The sequence below is a fragment of the Lactuca virosa genome, chromosome 5, assembly GCF_052849685.1.
Source record: "Lactuca virosa cultivar CGN04683 chromosome 5, Lactuca_virosa_CGN04683_v6, whole genome shotgun sequence".
Lineage (NCBI taxonomy): Eukaryota > Viridiplantae > Streptophyta > Magnoliopsida > Asterales > Asteraceae > Lactuca > Lactuca virosa.
In genome coordinates, this window is record NC_136430.1 from 317,553,009 (window position 1) to 317,572,312 (window position 19,304).

The 19,304-nt window shown below is 39.7% G+C and overlaps 1 protein-coding gene across 1 annotated transcript; it reads right to left on the reverse strand.

Annotated features, from left to right (window-relative positions):
• Positions 1–2,311: 2,311 nt before the first annotated feature.
• LOC145116125 (tobamovirus multiplication protein 1-like) lies at positions 2,312–4,984 on the reverse strand. The gene is made up of 10 exons (XM_079052478.1): positions 4,684–4,984; positions 3,923–4,013; positions 3,777–3,829; positions 3,560–3,652; positions 3,362–3,433; positions 3,156–3,274; positions 3,009–3,072; positions 2,870–2,923; positions 2,702–2,779; positions 2,312–2,620 (listed from the first exon to the last, which is right to left on the reverse strand). Exons 1-10 carry the CDS (start codon positions 4,870–4,872, stop codon positions 2,528–2,530), a joined length of 906 nt encoding a protein of 301 aa, XP_078908604.1. The 5' UTR covers positions 4,873–4,984; the 3' UTR covers positions 2,312–2,527.
• Between the last annotated feature and the right edge of the window lie 14,320 nt (positions 4,985–19,304).

The following is a 19,304-nucleotide window of genomic DNA, read 5'->3' on the forward strand; positions in this document are numbered from 1 at the left end:
TATTACATTCCAGACAAGTTCATTGCATTTCAGAGAAGTTAATTGTGTATCAGACAATCATTTAGCATTTCAGACACGATATTCTACCAAACTAATTTTTAATAAAGTACCAACCTACTATGTATCTACCGTTAATGTGTGAGGCATACTAACCTACAAGGCTACAACGTATTTAAAACTAAAGTAGTTAATGTTTCAGACTAATTCATCGTATTATGGATTAGAGCTTCCATTTCGGATGATTTTTTCCATAACAAATCATGAAAAAATGTAAAGAAAAAGGTTTAAGCAAAGAATAAAATACTTGGTAAATTTGGACCTCTACACCATTTGTTTCAATGTTCGTACAATTGGAGAGCGTCTAAAATGCTATTTTGGGATGTGGTGGATTCCATATTATGAATTTTCTTTAAATAGGCGGAACACTTACACATGTGGGTAATGACACGGACAGATCTCCGGTCCCGAATGACTTGTTATAGAGTTATTGGTTATTTTTTTTAAATGCATAATTATGGGTTGTTTTCTTTAGTTATCAAGTGATGTCCAGCCTAGCTGGGTTGATGCACCGGTTTTATACCCATGTGGGGCGTGAGGTCGGAAGTTCTATTCCCTTAAACTACCTCTTGTGGTGCCACATGTGGGGAATTTTTCCCTGGAAATCCCTATGGGGGCTGGGTTTGCCCTGTAAAGGAGCTCGAACCCGGGGTGCTCGTTGAAATATTGCGAGTAGGCTCTACTTAATTCGTTTGCCGTTTCCAAAAAAAAGTCAACAATCAATATTTTGTTGACATCCCTAATAATTGTTATGTAATCACAAAAAATCCAAAAAAATGCAAGGTTATAAACTGGTTTGACCGACTTTTTATACTTATGAAAAATAATCATCTATTTTTTCAACAATATATTTGTGATTTGCGAACACTACTTAACCTTTGATTTTTTTTATAAGTGATTAAACTCCTTTTTGCAAATTCTAGCAAGAGCTCTATCCAACATATTCAACCATTTTAGATTTTATCAAAACAACTTTTGTATGAAATTACATCAAATCAAGTGAGTATTCTACAGTTACTAGTATTTAACAACACATGTTATCGACATCAATAGGGCCTAGTTGTAATCATATGGTATGAAACACTCTAAAATGGAGTTGACCTATGTCTGAATGATATATGTTTCAACTTTGGGTGGCTTGCCATTAAAAAAGAACAACACATGTTGATTGTTTGTTGATTCCGTTCAAATCTACATCTTGCAAATTTAGAATATTTTGCCAAAACCTAAACGAAATATGTTTTAAATGTCTATTTCCATGTTTTACTTGGTTGATCTAGGGATATTAAACATGTTTGGTCATTATATACATCTCTCATTATGCTAATTAACATTAATAAAACATATATTATGTTTTACAAAAAGACACGATATTCAACGTGGTTGACCTACGTCCACATGGAAAGAATGAGTATGTCTCACTCACGAGATTAAACGGAGATAAACAATACAAGTACTATCGATATAGAATGAAGACTCTCTGAAAGGACCACAATTTAAATACCATTTAGCAACCTTATTTATAGACCGAATATGAGACATAAAACTCTAATAGACAAGGCTCATCCATTCGTAGGCCCAAATAGATATCAACCAATCACAATATGTCATGCTCTAAAAAGCACTTATGCATTCTTGAAGTTCCTACTCATCCCAACGCTTCATGCACTAGCACAATGTTTTGGCCACGCTGGAGCGCATTTGGCTTGCCTCCACTGCATCTGGCCAAACGCTCCGGCCCTAATCCAAATGCTCCGAAAGACCGTTACGTCTTTCAGGTCTTCAATTTTCAAATCATATTTTAGAGTCTAGTTGAAAAGAATCCACTTATACTATGGTTAATGAAAGCAAAAGAGCCCCGTTCCTCAAAATTTAATATGTGGGTTAAAAAAACAGCTATCAACTCATAAAGATAAGGTGTAGCTGTGTAGCTTCATAAAGGTAAGGTGTAGCTGTCTAGAGAAATTTTGAAGACGAATAATATTTAACATCTCCCAGTTTACTTTCACTATTAAAAATTTGTTTTCTCTAGAAATTAGAGAGGGAGAGTGTAGGCGAGGATAGGGTTGTTTGTACTGTTTTATGATTTCTGTAAAGTAACATCTTTTCTTTTCATTAATTGATTGTAGATGTTGGTTGTTTGTTGACAAAAAATTTGCCCCATTTATAATACGTTCAAGTCTTTACAGACCCCGGATATTTTTTCAGCCAAAAAAGACTTTTGATGCAAACTTTAAAAACAAAAGCATTCACATTTGACAACAAAATAAAACTACCTTGATATTTTGTTGCTAACAAACATACACAATGACAAGTTCCTTCTATAATCCGATTCCCGGATTTTTATTCACAGGAGAAAGAGATACATTTACACCACAGGCTGTGAAAAGGATATACATGATTAGAGCGCGAATGCCATTAACAAAACTTGGTGCCACGTCAGCTTTGATCCTTCCAACTGTCCACCTCATCATTTAATCGGATGGTACTGATCTGATACTCGCCTTGGTGGCAGTTTTCGCAAGATGAAAAGAACAAGAGCAGCTGGCAAAATCTCCACTACCTACATACATAACCACAAACACAAACAAGCTGAGGAGGGCATTTACGTCTTTTTCTGTGTCCCAGGTGTCGATAAACTTACCATGTAGTATGCAAAATCAAGGATAGGGTGGTTTAGAACATGCATGTCAGCATTTTGGTCAAATGCAGCGATTGCAACCTATTTCAACAAACCAATCAGCTCATCGCTTGTAAATAAATAAATAATAATGGAAACTTGGGTTTATATGAATTATGTATGTAAACTTACCATCACACATCTTATTAAGAAACAAGTACAGCAAATCCCAGTCACAAATCCCACCTGTAAAAAAACCCACATAAGGGTACAAATGGAAATTTCATTCAAGGAAGTAACCAAAGAGGTAATTACTAATTAGAGATGTAACCTCATGCAACTTCTTTTGGCGCCCTCTTGATTCAATTGGAAACCTCCTTAGCATTACAAACAACCTATGACAAGAAACAATCACCATGTGAAATGAATGCCAAAATAATAATAATAATAATAATAATAATCTATAACAAATAACTACCTTCCACCATATACAATGAACCCTACAGCAGCACCAAGTGAGATAACTGAAAAGAACAGCTCAGCGATTTCCACAGCAGCAGCAGTTTTGCTGAATCTCATATACATCCAGATGCATATCTAAAATTCATCATGTAATATCAAACTGAAGCAGGGTGGCAGTGGGGGTAAATTACAAAAATACCCTTGAAAGTATTTTTATCCTACCTGAAGGACGTACACAATTCCATTTATAATGAAGTATGCAGGTCTGAGTTTATCAGTTGGAAGACTTCTTGCCTGAATTTTGGAAGATGGATCCGCATGACATTAACAAAATTAAGGTATATGTAATATCAACTATAAAGATGAAGATAAAACTATGTCATTGTCATTGGTGAAATGTAAGAAAATAAATATTAATACCTGGTGATATATCTCAGCCCAGAATAATACAAGTAATGTGTACGTTGAGAAAAACAAAAGGCCAGGAAGATCCAACAATATCATGTCTAATACCTGTAAGCATCATGATAATAACACCATACTATTGCTATAAATAGCAACATCATTTCTTTATAGCTATAATTGGGTAATAGGAAGAGATGATAAAGGTCGATGAAGATGCATAACATGAACTTACTTTTGGTTTTGTGTGGAAAACCCTCCAGTAGAATCCAAATTGAACAGCTCTCACTGAAAAAAAAAGGCATAGAAATATACAAACATCAGGTAGACTTGCAAAATATTAGTCATTCAGAAATGTAAGAAAATGAGTAGCAACCTTACATCCATTGACCACAAAATTCATCAAGTGGAAAACCTTTTGTGTTGTCCAACCATATTCAGGTACTCTCATTTGAATTCGAACAAGTTGCACCTGCATATTCAGTATAAATGTATAATCATCCACTTTTGATGCATAATAATTTGTTTTTGTCCATTTTTTGTTTGAAATTTTATGTTTTCAGGTGTGAACTCTGTAACAACATTGAATTAAAACATTAGAAACCACCAAAAGAGTTTAGACACTCTAACCCTAATATCAAGGTAGAAATTATGAACTGCAATTCACTGTGTTCAGATTCTAATCATAACTTTATGAATAGATATGGGGTACTAGTACTACCCCCTCCGATTTTTTAAAGTATCAAACAGCTTTGAATCTAAAGGTATTCCTAATTCAGATTGCAGGAGCAATGATCACACAAAAAACAGCCACGAATCATAACACATAACGCCTCAATCAAGAAGAATTTTAGAAAATCGCTTTATCTAGTTAGGTCGGAGGAATTCGCCTGTTAAATTTATTTCTGTTTTGAAATTAGAGATAAAATTCCATTCCTATTCGGATTTCTTGTCAAACTACAAATTAAGTAGCATTCCTAGTCCTCTTCTGAATCGAAAGTCCTATATTACATGTTAACTTACAAGAATCAATACGATAAAAGTCGAAAGGAATCTCTAATTTTAGAACCAAGGAGTAAAAATCACTTAATCGAATCTATCAATTTCATTCCAACTCGAGATCTAACAATCAAAGAACATACCAGAGCAATCAGAGAGACGAGTGCATAAGCAGCACAGAGAGCGTAGAACACGCCTTCCTGCCATTTCTGGGATCCGTCGACCCCATTCCACCATTCATTCAACAGGTTTATGCCACCCGTGAAGCTCTGTGTATCTGCTATATATTTGAACCATATGAGACCCTTCGTACTGGGAGATGACGATGCCATTAACGATTCCAATTAATCTCGTTCAAGGAGTGGAGAAGAACAAGAAAGATATTAGCGTAGCTCCACAGCGATGATAAAGCCGGAGGAGGGGGGCAGGTGGCGGAGGACCGGAGTGAACACGTTAGGAGATTGATGCCAAAGATCACACGTGTCATTAATATAAAATAGTTGGGTTTCATAGGATATCAAATTAAGAAATAATTATAAATTTAAGACAAAATTATGTGATTGGTCCTTTGTTTCTCAAAATAGCCACAATTAACAAGAGTTCAATAAGGAAAAATCTATGGCTTTCAGATGGCAGACTCTTCAAATACGAGGTAAACACTCAACTTTTAGTCTAATAATGTGTTTGTAAACAACAATAATCAAAGCAAAAGCATACATAAAACAAAATCATTTATATTAATTTCAAGAAACTACAGTCAATGACTGACCCATGAAAAACCTTATTTTAAACCATACAAACATGGTAAAACTTATGTTAGGAAATTAGACGATACTTGTCAAGACTCATAACAAATCTGATGTCACTTGCCAAGTTCTTATGACCCTTGTTAGGAAGTAATGCGGATAACAAGCAAACTGAAAGCACACAAAGACACAATATTTACGTGGTTTGGTCGAGGTGACCTACGTCCACGGGCAGGAGGGAAGTATTTTTTATTTCAGAGTTCTCAAACAGAGCTTACAAGTACAATTTAACAAAGATTCGCCTATCACTCTAGAATACAAGACACCCAAATGACTTAGCATGCATCTCTATTTATACTTGAGAGATCAGACCTAAAACCCTAATGGGCCAAGCTCATTGGCCCATGAATGGTGTCAACCAATCACAATCCACCATGCAGTAGCTTCTAGAACATTCATCCATGACATACAACACATGAGTATCAGCAACGCACATGATGGAGCACCTTGTGCCATAGTGGAGCATCCTGATGTACAAGTGGCTCATCATGAACACTAGTGGCCCAATATCCATCATGGTGACACAACATGGTGTATTCCTTGAGCATCACCAAATCTTGAGCATCATAGAGGACTTCATGACTCATCAGTGATATCATGGCTCATCATGGAACCAAAATGTAACGCCTGTGTTTCGAGGCTAAGTTTTGATGCGATGATGTAATAGTCTAGGTCAACAATTGTAACTCATTTTGAAGTAATAAAGATGAATTACTTGAATATTATGTGCTTATATACTTGTCTATAAAGATATAATAAATCAAGAATGAAAATAAGCATCAAAAATAAAATGTTAGATAAACCCGATATCTATGAAGAAAGGTGTAGTGTTCGTGACAAGGATTCTGGAGATATAAAGAACGTCGAAATCCGAGTTATAACGAAGAAATTATGGTCTGTCGAAGTTTCGCGACAGAACCGGCACGACACTGCATGACGTAAATAGTGAATTTACGATAGAGGACTTTTTAGCCCTAGCGATCTAAAAGAAAGTCATAGGGTTCGTTAAACCGAGAGCGTGCATAAAAAGAACGCCCAAATTTGACTTCGTATGAGGAAGTTATGATTTTTCTAAGTTTCGGATCGGTAGTGCACAACCCGAAGTTCGAATTTTAGATCGAGCGATTTTTAGCCGACACAACCTAAATGAGAATTGAAGATCTCATTAATAGGAGTTCAACGATAAAAAGACAGTCGAAAACGGAGTCTGTATGTAGAAGTTATGAATTCTACACGGTCGTTTAGCAGTGTAATCTTCTCATACTGTTAAATTTAAAATTCGGTCGAGAATTATCCGATGGAGTTTAAATAAAAGTTGTAGAGCATGTCCCCACCTATGTGTGGATATAAAGAACGTCAAAAATCGGAGCTAGTATGCAAAAGTTACGGGATTTAGAAGTCGGCAGGGTGCTGCAGCGAAATGGGTGACGTGGCGCAATCTGAGCCATTGCTTTCTCTACACCAGATGGCGAAACGTGGCACCGACTCGACGAGTTGGGGGTCAGAAACTCGACGAGTTGGGCCAGAAACTCGACGAGTTCACCCCATTTTCAGCCTATAAATACCAACCGAGGCCAGCCTTCATCCTTCACTCCTTCCCCACTTCTTTCTCTCTCTACATACTCTCTAAACCTCCCAAAACACCCCCAAAAGCCTGGGAAACTTCCCTAGCACTTGAAGAAATCCCTGGAGCGCTAGAAGGCTCCGAGAAAAAGAGTTTTTCGGTTTGAAACTCTGCCCGCACAGAGCCCGGTTTTCAAGCAAACCTCCCGGTTTCATCAAAGAAGATTATTTTAAGAAGCGAAGTGCTGTCCGAATCACCCCCTTATCAAGTGAGTGCATGGTCACTTTCATCTTACACATAGATATGAAGTATTTTATATAAATTACGTGCTTTGTGTGTGTATATATATATATATATATATATATATATATATATATATATATATATATATATATATATATATATATATATATCTATATATATTACCTGTTTACCTGAGATGTATGCTGGATGAAGATCTATACTTCTTTCTTTTCGGATCTGAACTTTATCTTTCAGATCTAAACTTTTTCTCTTGGATCTGAAACTTTTCCCTTCAGATTTAAACTTTCTCACTTCAGATCTAAATTTTTTAGATCTAAACTGTATATATGTATTTTGTACTTGAGATCTGTGCTGGATGAAAGATCGAAGCTTCTTTCTTTTCAGATCTGAACTTTTTCTTCAGATTTAGACTGTATATGTATTTTATGCTTTGAAAGTTATGCTGGATGAAAGATTTAAACTTTGTTTTTTTTTCCAGATCTAGACCTTTTTTTTCAGATCTGAACCGTATATGTATTTTCTTTACAGATCTAAACTTTTTCTTCAGATCTGAACTATATATTTGTTTTATATCTACTAATATGTTGGGTAGAACATGGGTAGAACATGGGTAGATGAAATAGGTTGGTGTGTGATGAAAAATGAGTTGGAGGATGAGATGAAAAAGTGATATAGATCATGAGATGAGGGTGAGGGGTGAAAAATGAGAGAAACCTTTATCCAAACGATGGCCCCGTCATCTAGCAGAGTATGGATGGCAACCATGGACTATTCTAGACGGTCCGTGGAACACTAGCATGCTCGCAACCTGTAGGTGTTGTGAACGATATGTTCACCCGATTGTCACACCCCCGAACCGTCAGAACGGACGGCGGAAACGTCCGGGGGCGGGTGACGTCATGCGTAGTATCACAACAATCGTATCATAGTAATCACAGTAAACACAGCCATTACATTATAATATGAATATTTACATTGTTTGAAAACATAGTTTGTTCACATCAGTATATAACAAAAGTAAAAGACGTGACTCCAAAATGCTCCGTTTTCTCCAAAAGTTAGCAAAAGTACCTGTCTATTGTTGCCCTAAGAATACAAGCAGTTTTAAAATATCAGCATAAAGCTGGTGAGTTCATAAGCGTTTAGTTCTGGTGAAAGAAATGTTTCTTTGATCCTTTGAAAAGTGTTTCCCAAGAAAATCCTATATTTTCTTATGAAAGATGTTTGATTGTCCAATAGTTGTATGTTAAACAGTTCGTTTATGAAAGGTTGCGTTATCCCAGGAAAATCCTATATTTTCCTTAAAAGTTGACAGTTGGTTATCTGTTCTTGTCTGAGGTGTACAAGTATCTACCATACTTGTATCGTTAGATGTAGTTTCCTTGAAAAACCCTGTTTGCTCTCTGTGAGGTGTATTAGCCTTATTACATAAATAAAACTAATAAATAAGTGGTGAACTAAATCCTAAGGGTATTATTAATACCCTCTAGTAATCAAATCGGTTATTACTTTGAGGTTAGTTCACTTGTTTCATTATTACAAAAGTAACTTCTATTATCTAGGTTGCGAGTGTCATAACCGTACTTAGACTTGATATGGCACGTAACGGGGCCGGTATCTTTTTATGACTTTGTCACCCGTAGACCTGATGGTCCCACTGTAGCTAGCAGCGAGGTGCGGGATAGTCATTCCCGTATAGATCTATACACAACAATCACGTTCTCCCTACAAGAGATTCTGGTTACAAGTGTTAGTCCTACACTCTTGAATTCGGTGGGAGTGTTACCAAGGACGTGTCTCCAACTTTAGACTAACAATTTGCATGTAATAATACCGAAGGTCCTGTTTATGATTTGTATGAATTCTATATAAAATATTACATTTTATGACAAGATTCACAAGTTCATTGCTTTAGTTTTAAAAACTGTTTCTATGAGTTGATTTCTTAATCGTTTGGTAAAACTGCTTTCTGTGTTAAGGTATACTGGAAATATAATTATCTTAAACAAAATAATATATTTTGAGCACAAGTCTCCTTGTACTTTTGCTTGTATTCTCCCCCTGAAAACATGAAAAACTCGGAAAAAGTGTAGGGCTATGAACTCACTGTTTGACGAGGGATTCGAGTGTAATTTGCTAGGAATTGTTGAGTGTCAATTGAAGCCTCGGGCACAAACGGATCCTATTTAGCATGTAAAAGTACATATATGCATTAGGTGAGGGCATAACACTAGTTGTTATGGAAAGAACCACCTTAGGGACTAGGAAACACTTAAAACTAAGTGTTAGAATCACATATGATTTGAAAATTGGGAGTTTGCGGTCGTAAAAGGAGTGTACGGTCAAGGGTTTGTGGCCCAACAGGGTTTACGGCCCATATGTTTACGGCCCAAGTGTTTGCGGTCCATGGGTTTACGGCCCATGGGTTTACGGTCGTAAACACTTGGCGAAAGGTGCGATTTTCGGTGTTTCAAGGTCCTTTCTAGCCTTCTGGAAGTGTCCTAAGCCTCGTGCCCAGTTCAAGGAAGAGTTTAAAGGTCAATAATCGACCAAAAATGGAGTTTACGGCCATTGAAGGGAGTACGGCCATAAACACTCAGTTCATGCTTTTCAGGTCGATTTTTAGGCGAAAATCGATGGTTTCTAGTAGATATCAAGTACAGATGGTAGTTACTTACTGTTAAGAAGCTTGGAATGAGGTTTTTAGCCACTAAGAACTAATGTGTGTTCTTGGTGAGATAGAAAATCTAGAAAATGATGAAATTTAGGAGATGAGACATGGATTCATCACTAGAATAAGGATAGAAACACAATCAAAGTGAAGAATCACTTACATTCTTGAGGATCCTTGAGCAAATTCGAAGTTTGTAGAGAGAGAGAGAGAGAGAGAGAGAGTAGAGAGAGAAAGCTCCCGAGATGTGTAAAGTGAGAAATGAAGGCCACTCATCCCTTATATAGGGGTGAGTTTACGGCCACGGGGTGGGGTGGAGGGTTTACGGCCGTAAACTGGAGTTTGCGGCCGTAAACTCCTCTCGAAGGGGTGTTTGGCTCGGACACTACTCTTTGACTTGGAAAAACTCATTCTTGGACCCAACTTTGATTGTACTAAGCTTAGAATATTCCGTTAGACCAAAAATAATATTAACGTGAACGGAAATATATCCGAATTGATTTATTTAAAACGTAAGGTCCTTCCCAACTAAGGAATTTGACGGAATTAATTAAAAACCCAAATTTTATTAACGAAAACTGAGTAAGGATAACGGAAAAAGTTTCGGGTTGTCACATCATCCCCCCGTTAGAGGGAATTTCGTCCTGAAATTCGAACATAGAATACAAATCATGGATTAGAAAAGAGATGCGGATACTTCTGTTTCATCTGATCTTCGCGCTCCCAAGTGAATTCAGGTCCCCGCTTGGCATTCCAGCGAACCTTCACTATCGGGATGGGGCTTTGTTTCGTTCGTTTGATCTCTCTATCCATGATTTCGACTGGTTCTTCCACGAAGTTCAGGTTCTCGTTGATTTCAATCTCGTCGAGAGGAATCGTAAGGTTTTCGTCAGATACGCATTTCTTAAGATTCGAAACGTGGAATACAGGATGAATGTTGCTAAGTTCTTACGGTAAACGAAGTTTGTAGGCTACGAGACCGATCCTAGCGAGGATCTCGAAGGGTACTATGTATCTTGGATTTAGCTTTCCACGCTTACCAAAGCGTATCATGCCTTTCCAGGGTGAGACTTTTAGCAGGACACGGTCTCCAACCTGGAACTCCAAGGGTTTTCGTCGTTTATCGGCGTAGCTCTTTTGTCTATCTCGTGAGGCCTTAAGTCGTTCTCGGATTTGTACAATCTTTTCGGTGGTTTCGCGGATGATTTCTGGGCCAGTGAGAGTGCTGTCAGGGACTTGCCCCTTGGCTAGCTGCGTGTCGCCCACCTCAGCCCAGCACATAGGGGATCTGCACTTGCGGCCATAGAGGGCTTCGAAAGGCGCAACCTTGATGCTGGTGTGGTAACTGTTGTTGTAGGAAAACTCGACCAAGGGCAAATGGGTGTCCCACGACTCACCGAAGTCAATGACACATGCTCTCAACATATCTTCCAAGGTCTGGATGGTTCTCTCACTCTGCCCATCTGTCTGAGGATGGTAAGCTGTGCTCATATCCATCTTAGTTCCAAGAGCCTTCTGCAGTGACTGCCAGAACCTTGAAGTGAACCTGCTATCTCGATCGGAGATAATGGACACAGGCACACCATGCAGTCGAACTATCTCTCTGATGTAGATTCGCGTGAGTCTCTCCATTTTGAAGTTTTCCTTGATCGGCAGGAAGTGGGCGGATTTAGTCAGTCGGTCGACAATTACCCAAATGGCGTCGTGCCCACTCGGAGACTTGGGTAATTTGGTGATAAAATCCATAGTAATTCTCTCCCACTTCCACTCAGGTATCTCCGGCTGGTGGAGTAGACCTGAGGGCTTCTGATATTCGACCTTCACCTTGGCGCAAGTCAGGCACTTGCCCACGAAGGTAGCGATCTCTGCTTTCATGTTCGGCCACCAATACAGTTTCTTGAGATCGAGGTACATCTTGTCCGAACCTGGATGAACGGAGTATCTAGTCTTGTGAGCTTCGCTCATTACAACCTCCCTGTAACCACCGAACTTTGGGATCCATATTCGGTCCATGAGATAGTAGACTCCGTCTCCTTTGATCTCTAGGTTCTTTTCCATTCCTCTCAAGGCTTCACCCGACATGTTCTCTGGTTTTAAGGCTTCCAACTGAGCCTCCTTGATTTGCGCGGATAAATGGGAATGGATAGTCATGGTTAGTGCCTTCACTCTACGACCTGAGTACTCCTTCCGGCTGAGGGCATCTGCCACCACATTGGCCTTGCCAGGATGGTAGCGGATTTCGCACTCGTAATCGCTGAGTAGTTCAACCCATCACCGTTGTCTCATGTTCAATTCCTTCTGGTCGAAAATATGCTGCAGGCTTTTATGGTCAGTGAAGATAGTGCACTTGGTTCCGTAGAGATAATGTCTCCATATCCTCAATGCGAAGACCACTGCTCCCAATTACATGTCGTGTGTTGTGTAGTTGACATCGTGTGCTTTCAGCTGTCTTGATGCATAAGCAATGACTTTTCCCCGTTGCATGAGCACACAACCTAGGCCTTGATTGGATGCATCACAGTAGACAACGAAGTCCTCCGTCCCTTCGGGCAGAGACAAGATAGGTGCGCTGCATAGGGCCCGCTTCAACGTTTGGAACGCAATTTCTTGCTTTTCACTCCAACAGAAAGGTACACCTTTCTGAGTCAGAGTGGTTAGGGGTTTGGCAATTTTGGAAAAATTTTGGATAAATCTGCGATAATAGCCAGCGAGACCCAAGAATTGACGAATTTCTGTGGGCGTCTTCGGTGCTGACCAGTTCTCTATCGCTTTGATTTTGGAGGGGTCCACGTGTATGCCTTCCTCGCTTACCACGTGACCTAGGAAGGTTACTTTTCGAATCCAGAATTCGCACTTAATGAATTTCGCGTACAGCTTCTCCGTCCTTAGGGTTTCCAGCACCGATCTCAAGTGTTGTCGATGGTCTTCCTCACTTCTGGAATAGACAAGTATATCGTTGATGAACACGATTACGAACTTGTCCAGGAAAGAACGGCACACCCGATTCATCAGGTCCATGAATACCGCCGATGCGTTGGTTAGACCGAAGGGCATCACTACAAATTCGTAGTGACCATACCGAGTCCGAAATACTGTCTTAGGAACATCACTCTCATGGAGTCGCAGCTGATGGTACCCTGATCTTAGGTCTATTTTGGAGAAGTAACTGGCTCCCTGAAGTTGATCGAAGAGGTCGTCGATTCGAGGAAGAGGGTAACGGTTTTTGACAGTGAGCTTGTTCAGTTCACGGTAATCAATACACATCCGAAAGGATCCATCCTTCTTTTGCACAAATAAGATCGGGGCTCCCCAGAGTGAGGAACTCGGTCTGATGAATCCTTTACTGAGCAGTTCATTGAACTGACTGGATAACTCCTGCATTTCTGCTGGCGCTAAACGGTATGGGGATTTAGCTACGGGGGTAGCTCCAGGGACTAAGTCGATGCGAAACTCGACTTGGCGCTCGGGAGGGATTCCCGGGAGATCTTCGGGAAAAACATCGGGAAAGTTGCAGACTTCGGGGATGCTCTCGAGGTCTTTAACTTCCTGCTTCTCGTTAATGACATGGGCTAGGAATGCATGACACTCTTTTCGCAGAAGTTTCTGTACTTTGATGCACGAAACGATACGGAGGTTTGAACTGAGTTTATCGCCGTAAATCATGAGAGTTTCATCAGAGGAAAGATTGAGACGGATATCTTTTTCGTAACAAAGGATATCAGCATGATTGGGGCTTAACCAATCCATGCCGATGATGACATCGAAGCTCTTTATGGAAACTGACATAAGGTCGATGGGAAAAGAATGATCGTTTAAGGTAAGGGTACAACCTACGTATATATCATTAGTGCTCTCTTTCTCACCATTAGCCATCTCGACGGTAAATGTTTCAGTTAAAGATTGAGGTTTATGATTGAGAAGATGTTTGAATACATGACTAAAAAAACTTCTCTCCGCACCAGAATCAAAAAGAATGCATGCATAAGAATTGTCGAGGAGGAACGTACCCGAAACAACTGTGGGATCTGCAACCGCCTCTTCTTGGCCCATCGCTAGCACTCTCCCCATGCTACCAGCTGTTGTTGCCTTGGGGCAGTTTCTCTTGTAGTGTCCGACTTCCCCACAGCCATAACGGGCTTGACCAACACCTGCTCCAGACGGCTGACTTTTTGGTTGGACTGGTGTCTTGCAAACTCGAGTTGTGTGCCCCTTTTTGCCACAGATGGTGGATGACATTTCTCGGAATGGGCCGGGATTATGATGATAGTTACACTTGTCGCACCGAGGAAGGGTACCAACATATCTACTGGTAGGTGCTTGAATGGCAGGGGCAGCGGCAGGAGTAGTAGCAGCGTGGACTGCCACCGTTTGCTGTTTCTTTGAGGGCTCCTGCGAAGGCTGGCCCTTTCGCTGCTTCCATAATTTTCTTTTCTCACCACTCACCTTTGCTGGTTCGGGAGCGACTGTTACATTATCAAGATTAACTCCGTGATCTATGAGAGTCTGCGCCAGACACTTAGCGCTGTCAAAGGTATTTGGCCTAGCAGCCAAGACATTTCCTTTGGTGGGTTGTGTCAGTCCCCAAATGTATCTCTCAATCTTTTTTCTTTCCGTGGTGACCATTCCCAGGCAAAGAAGCGCTAGGTCTTCAAACCTAGAAGTGTAGGCAGCAATGTCGGAACCCTTCATCTTCAGGGTCCAGAGTTCGTGCTCCAGTTTCTGCATTTCGCCCTGTGGGCAGTACTCAGCTAGCATGAGTTCCTTTAAACTTTCCCAACCCATAGCATTCGCCACTGGCAGGGTTAGGGATTTGACTCGACCATTCCACCAGGTCAGTGCTCTGTTGGAGAAAGTGCAAGCGGTGAATTTTACTTTGTTGGCTTCAGAACAGGAACAGATTTCGAAAATGGACTCGATCTTCTCGAACCATTGGGTCAGGGCAATAACCCCTCCTTTGCCGTCGAAAGATGTGGGTTTCGCGTTCATGAAGTCCTTATAAGAGCACTCCTTCTGGTGTCCCTGACCACCTTCATGATTTTGGGGATGAGTACCACCTCCCTTCCCGCCAGATCCGTCAGGATTAATCTGTGACATTGCGGCAGCCACAACAGCTGTAACAGCTGCCTGGAACATAACAGGATCGAACTGAGGGGGTGGTGGTGGTGGTGGAGGGTCATCATTTCTTTTGATGGGTCTTCTTCGAGGAGGCATCTTGTTCTAGAAACAACCAGGAAGAAGAGGATGGTAAGTCCTCCAGATATATGAAACAAAATATATCCCATCCTGATAATAAAGTGTTCTACCAAGCGATAAGCAAAGAAAGGTTACTAATGCAAGTAAGTTATCGCTAAGAAACGAATAGGTAGCAACACTAGAAATGAATTTCTACAATGTATTCGGCTCTGGCTAAAATACTCCTACAGTATTTTAAGTTGTATGTTTTGTTCTTTTGATACCTTGTTGTATGGATACTAGGTAAGTTTTAGGCCTGTTGCAACACCATAGTCACTCCCAAGCACATGTTGGTCATGTCTCGAATAAATATAGTTGATCAGGCTATATTGACCCTAGACATGATTACATAACTGCCCAGGTTTAACCGCAGTGTTCAACATCCAAATACTTTTGTTTTGTTCTACACATGATATTGTTTCTGGTATGTAGGTATACTTGTATACTTTTTGCAAAAGTACTTGTATTTTAAAAGTATACTTTTAGTTCAGAGCACTTCGGCCCCTTAGTGTTTATAGTTGTATACCATGTAAGGTTCGGTATACTTAGTTCACTATAAACAATAGCTCTGATACCAATCTGTCACACCCCCGAATCGTCGGAACGGACGGCGGAAACGTCCGGGGGCGGGTGACGTCATGCGTAGTATCACAACAATCGTATAATAGTAATCACAGTAAACACAGCCATTACATTATAATATGAATATTTACATTGTTTGAAAACATAGTTTGAAAACATAGTTTGTTCACATCAGTATATAACAAAAGTAAAAGACGTGACTCCAAAATGCTCTATCTTCTCCAAAAGTTGGCAAGAGTACCTCTCTATTGTTGCCCTGAGAATACAAGCAATTTTAAAATATCAGCATAAAGCTGGTGAGTTCATAAGTGTTTAGTTTTGGTGAAAGAAATGTTTCTTTGATCCTTTGAAAAGTGTTTCCCAAGAAAATCCTATATTTTCTTATGAAATATGTTTGATTATCCAATAGTTGTATGTTAAATAGTTCGTTTATGAAAGGTTGTGTTATCCAAGGAAAATCCTATATTTTCCTTAAAAGTTGACAGTTGGTTATCTGTTCTTGTCTGAGGTGTACAAGTATCTACCATACTTGTATCGTTAGATGTAGTTTCCTTGAAAAACCCTGTTTGCTCTCTGTGAGGTGTATTAGCCTTATTACATAAATAAAACTAATAAATAAGTGGTGAACTAAAACCTAAGGGTATTATTAATACCCTCTAGTAATCAAATCGGTTATTACTTTGAGGTTAGTTCACTTGTTTCATTATTACAAAAGTAACTTCTATTATCTAGGTTGCGAGTGTCATAACCGTACTTAGACTTGATATGACACGTAACGGGGCCGGTATCTTTTTATGACTTTGTCACCCGTAGACCTGACGGTCCCACTGTAGCTAGCAGCGAGGTGCGGGATAGTCATTCCCGTATAGATCTATACACAACAGTCACGTTCTCCCTACAAGAGATTCTGGTTACAAGTGTTAGTCCTACACTCTCGAATTCGGTGGGAGTGTTACCAAGGACGTGTCTCCAACTTTAGACTAACAATTTGCATGTAATAATACCGAAGGTCCTGTTTATGATTTGTATGAATTCTTTATAAAATATTACATTTTATGACAAGATTCACAAGTTCATTGCTTTAGTTTTAAAAACTGTTTCTACGAGTTGATTTCTTAATCGTTTGGTAAAACTGCTTTCTGTGTTAAGGTATACTGGAAATATAATTATCTTAAACAAAATAATATATTTTGAGCACAAGTCTCCTTGTACTTTTGCTTGTATTCTCCCCCTGAAAACATGAAAAACTCGGAAAAAGTGTAGGGCTATGAACTCACTGTTTGACGAGGGATTCGAGTGTAATTTGCTAGGAATTGCTGAGTGTCAATTGAAGCCTCGGGCACAAGCGGATCCTATTTAGCATGTAAAAGTACATATATGCATTAGGTGAGGGCAGTGGCGGAGGTTATGTAGGGCCAAGGGGGGCTATGGCCCCCCTATTTTTTATTATTATTAGTCCTTATGTATTAAGAAAGTTACATATTATGCCTAAAACTATAAAATTTGACTTTGGCCCCCCTGTTCTTCAATTTTTATGCATATTCTATTTTCGCCCCCCCAAATCAAAACTTCAAGCTCCGCCACTGGGTGAGGGCATAACACTAGTTGCTATGGAAAGAACCACCTTAGGGACTAGGAAACACTTAAAACTAAGTGTTAGAATCACATATGATTTGAAAATGGGGAGTTTGCGGTCGTAAAAGGAGTGTACGGTCAAGGGTTTGCGGCCTAACAGGGTTTACGGCCCATATGTTTACGGCCCAAGTGTTTGCTGTCCATGGGTTTACGACCCATGGGTTTACGGCCGTAAACACTTGGCGAAAGGTGCGATTTTTGGTGTTTCAAGGTCCTTTCTAGCCTTCTGGAAGTGTCCTAAGCCTCGTACCCAGTTCAAGGAAGAGTTTAAAGGTCAATAATCGACCAAAAATGGAGTTTACGTCCATTGAAGGGAGTACGGCCGTAAACACTCAGTTCATGCGTTTCAGGTCGATTTTTAGGCGAAAATCGATGGTTTCTAGTAGATATCAAGTACAGATGGTAGTTACTTACTGTTAAGAAGCTTGGAATGAGGTTTTTAGCCACTAAGAACTAGTGTGTGTTCTTGGTGAGAGAGAAAATCTAGAAAATGATGAAATTTAGGAGATGAGACATGGATTCATCACTAGAATAAGGATAGAAACACAATCAAAGTGAAGAATCACTTACATTCTTGAGGATCCTTGAGCAAATTCGAAGTTTGTAGAGAGAGAGAGAGAGAGAGAGAGAGAGAGAGAGAGTAGAGAGAGAAAGCTCCTGAGATGTGTAAAGTGAGAAATGAAGGGCACTCATCCCTTATATAGGGGTGAGTTTACGGCCATGGGGTGGGGTGGAGGGTTTACGGCCGTAAACTGGAGTTTGCGGCCGTAAACTCCTCTCGAAGGGGTGTTTGGCTCGGATACTACTCTTTGACTTGGAAAAACTCATTCTTGGACTCAACTTTGATTGTACTAAACTTAGAATATTCCGTTAGACCAAAAATAATATTAACGTGAACGGAAATAAATCCGAATTGATTTATTTAAAACGTAAGGTCCTTCCCAACTAAGGAATTTGACGGAATTAATTAAAAACCCAAATTTTATTAACGGAAACTGAGTAAGGATAACGGAAAAAGTTTCGGGTTGTCACACCGGTGTACTCTAAAAACCCATTGACATGTATTGCAGGTGGACTCCCGCAAATAATACTATCGATAAAAGAGAGCTATGGACTTAGCAACCGTTGGATGAACCCTGGCAACTATGGATTTAGTGCCTGTTGAATAAACCCTGGCGACGATGGACTTCGTGCCTATTCATTAGGAAAACCCTTAGGAATGAGTGATAGATGATTCTTAGGGTAGATCCTTAATAAATAAAGAAGATAATGGGGATGGGTAATTGGGTTAATTGTTTGATGATGAAACATAATAACTTTATTATTGTGGGTTGAAAACCCTGTGTACTCGCCAAGTTTCCCAACCTGACCTACTCAGTTTATTTGTATTACAAATGTCGATATAAAGCTACACTACACCGAGAGATTAAAGAGATGTAGATCACTAGTGTAATGAATGTAAGTTCTGTTTATGCTTATGTTTTTGTATTGACGTTGACATCCCAAAGTTTTAAAATGAATAAAATACATTTCCACGAAAATGCTTTGATTACATATTTATCATGTTTTTCTGGGGACAAATTCCGCAACACTTTTCTTTAAAAAGTTACTCTTGATTTTATTATAAAACATAAACAAAATCGGTCTTTTCTGGCCGCGAAAATGGGGATGTCACACAAAATGGCGCAACATCTTCCCATTTGGCATAACATGCTCCTATATGGCGCAACTTCTCTTCAAGATGGCATAACTTCTCTTATGTGGCACGACTTCTCTTCAACGTGGTGCAACATGCTCCCAAGGATGGCACAACTTCTTCACTTGGCGTAACATCCTTTCCTCTTGGTGCAACTTCTCCAATGTGGCGGAACATCCCTTCCATTTGGCGTAACTTCTGTCATGATGGTGCAACTTCATCTTGGATGACACAACATGTTGCTCCAAGTTGCTCTAAATGCTCCAAGACCCCTTTTGGAAGATCCGTTCCTTTGTCACTTGATCTGTTCCTTT

Coding starts and splice junctions, on each gene's coding strand:
- LOC145116125 (XM_079052478.1), bottom strand. CDS start 4,872: ATGGCATCGTCATCTCCCAGTACGAAGGGTCTCATATGGTTCAAATAT. Junction 4,014..4,683: donor TCGTCTCTCTGATTGCTCTG/GTATGTTCTTTG, acceptor CTGAATATGCAG/GTGCAACTTGTTCGAATTCA. Junction 3,434..3,559: donor GGGCTGAGATATATCACCAG/GTATTAATATTT, acceptor TCCAAAATTCAG/GCAAGAAGTCTTCCAACTGA.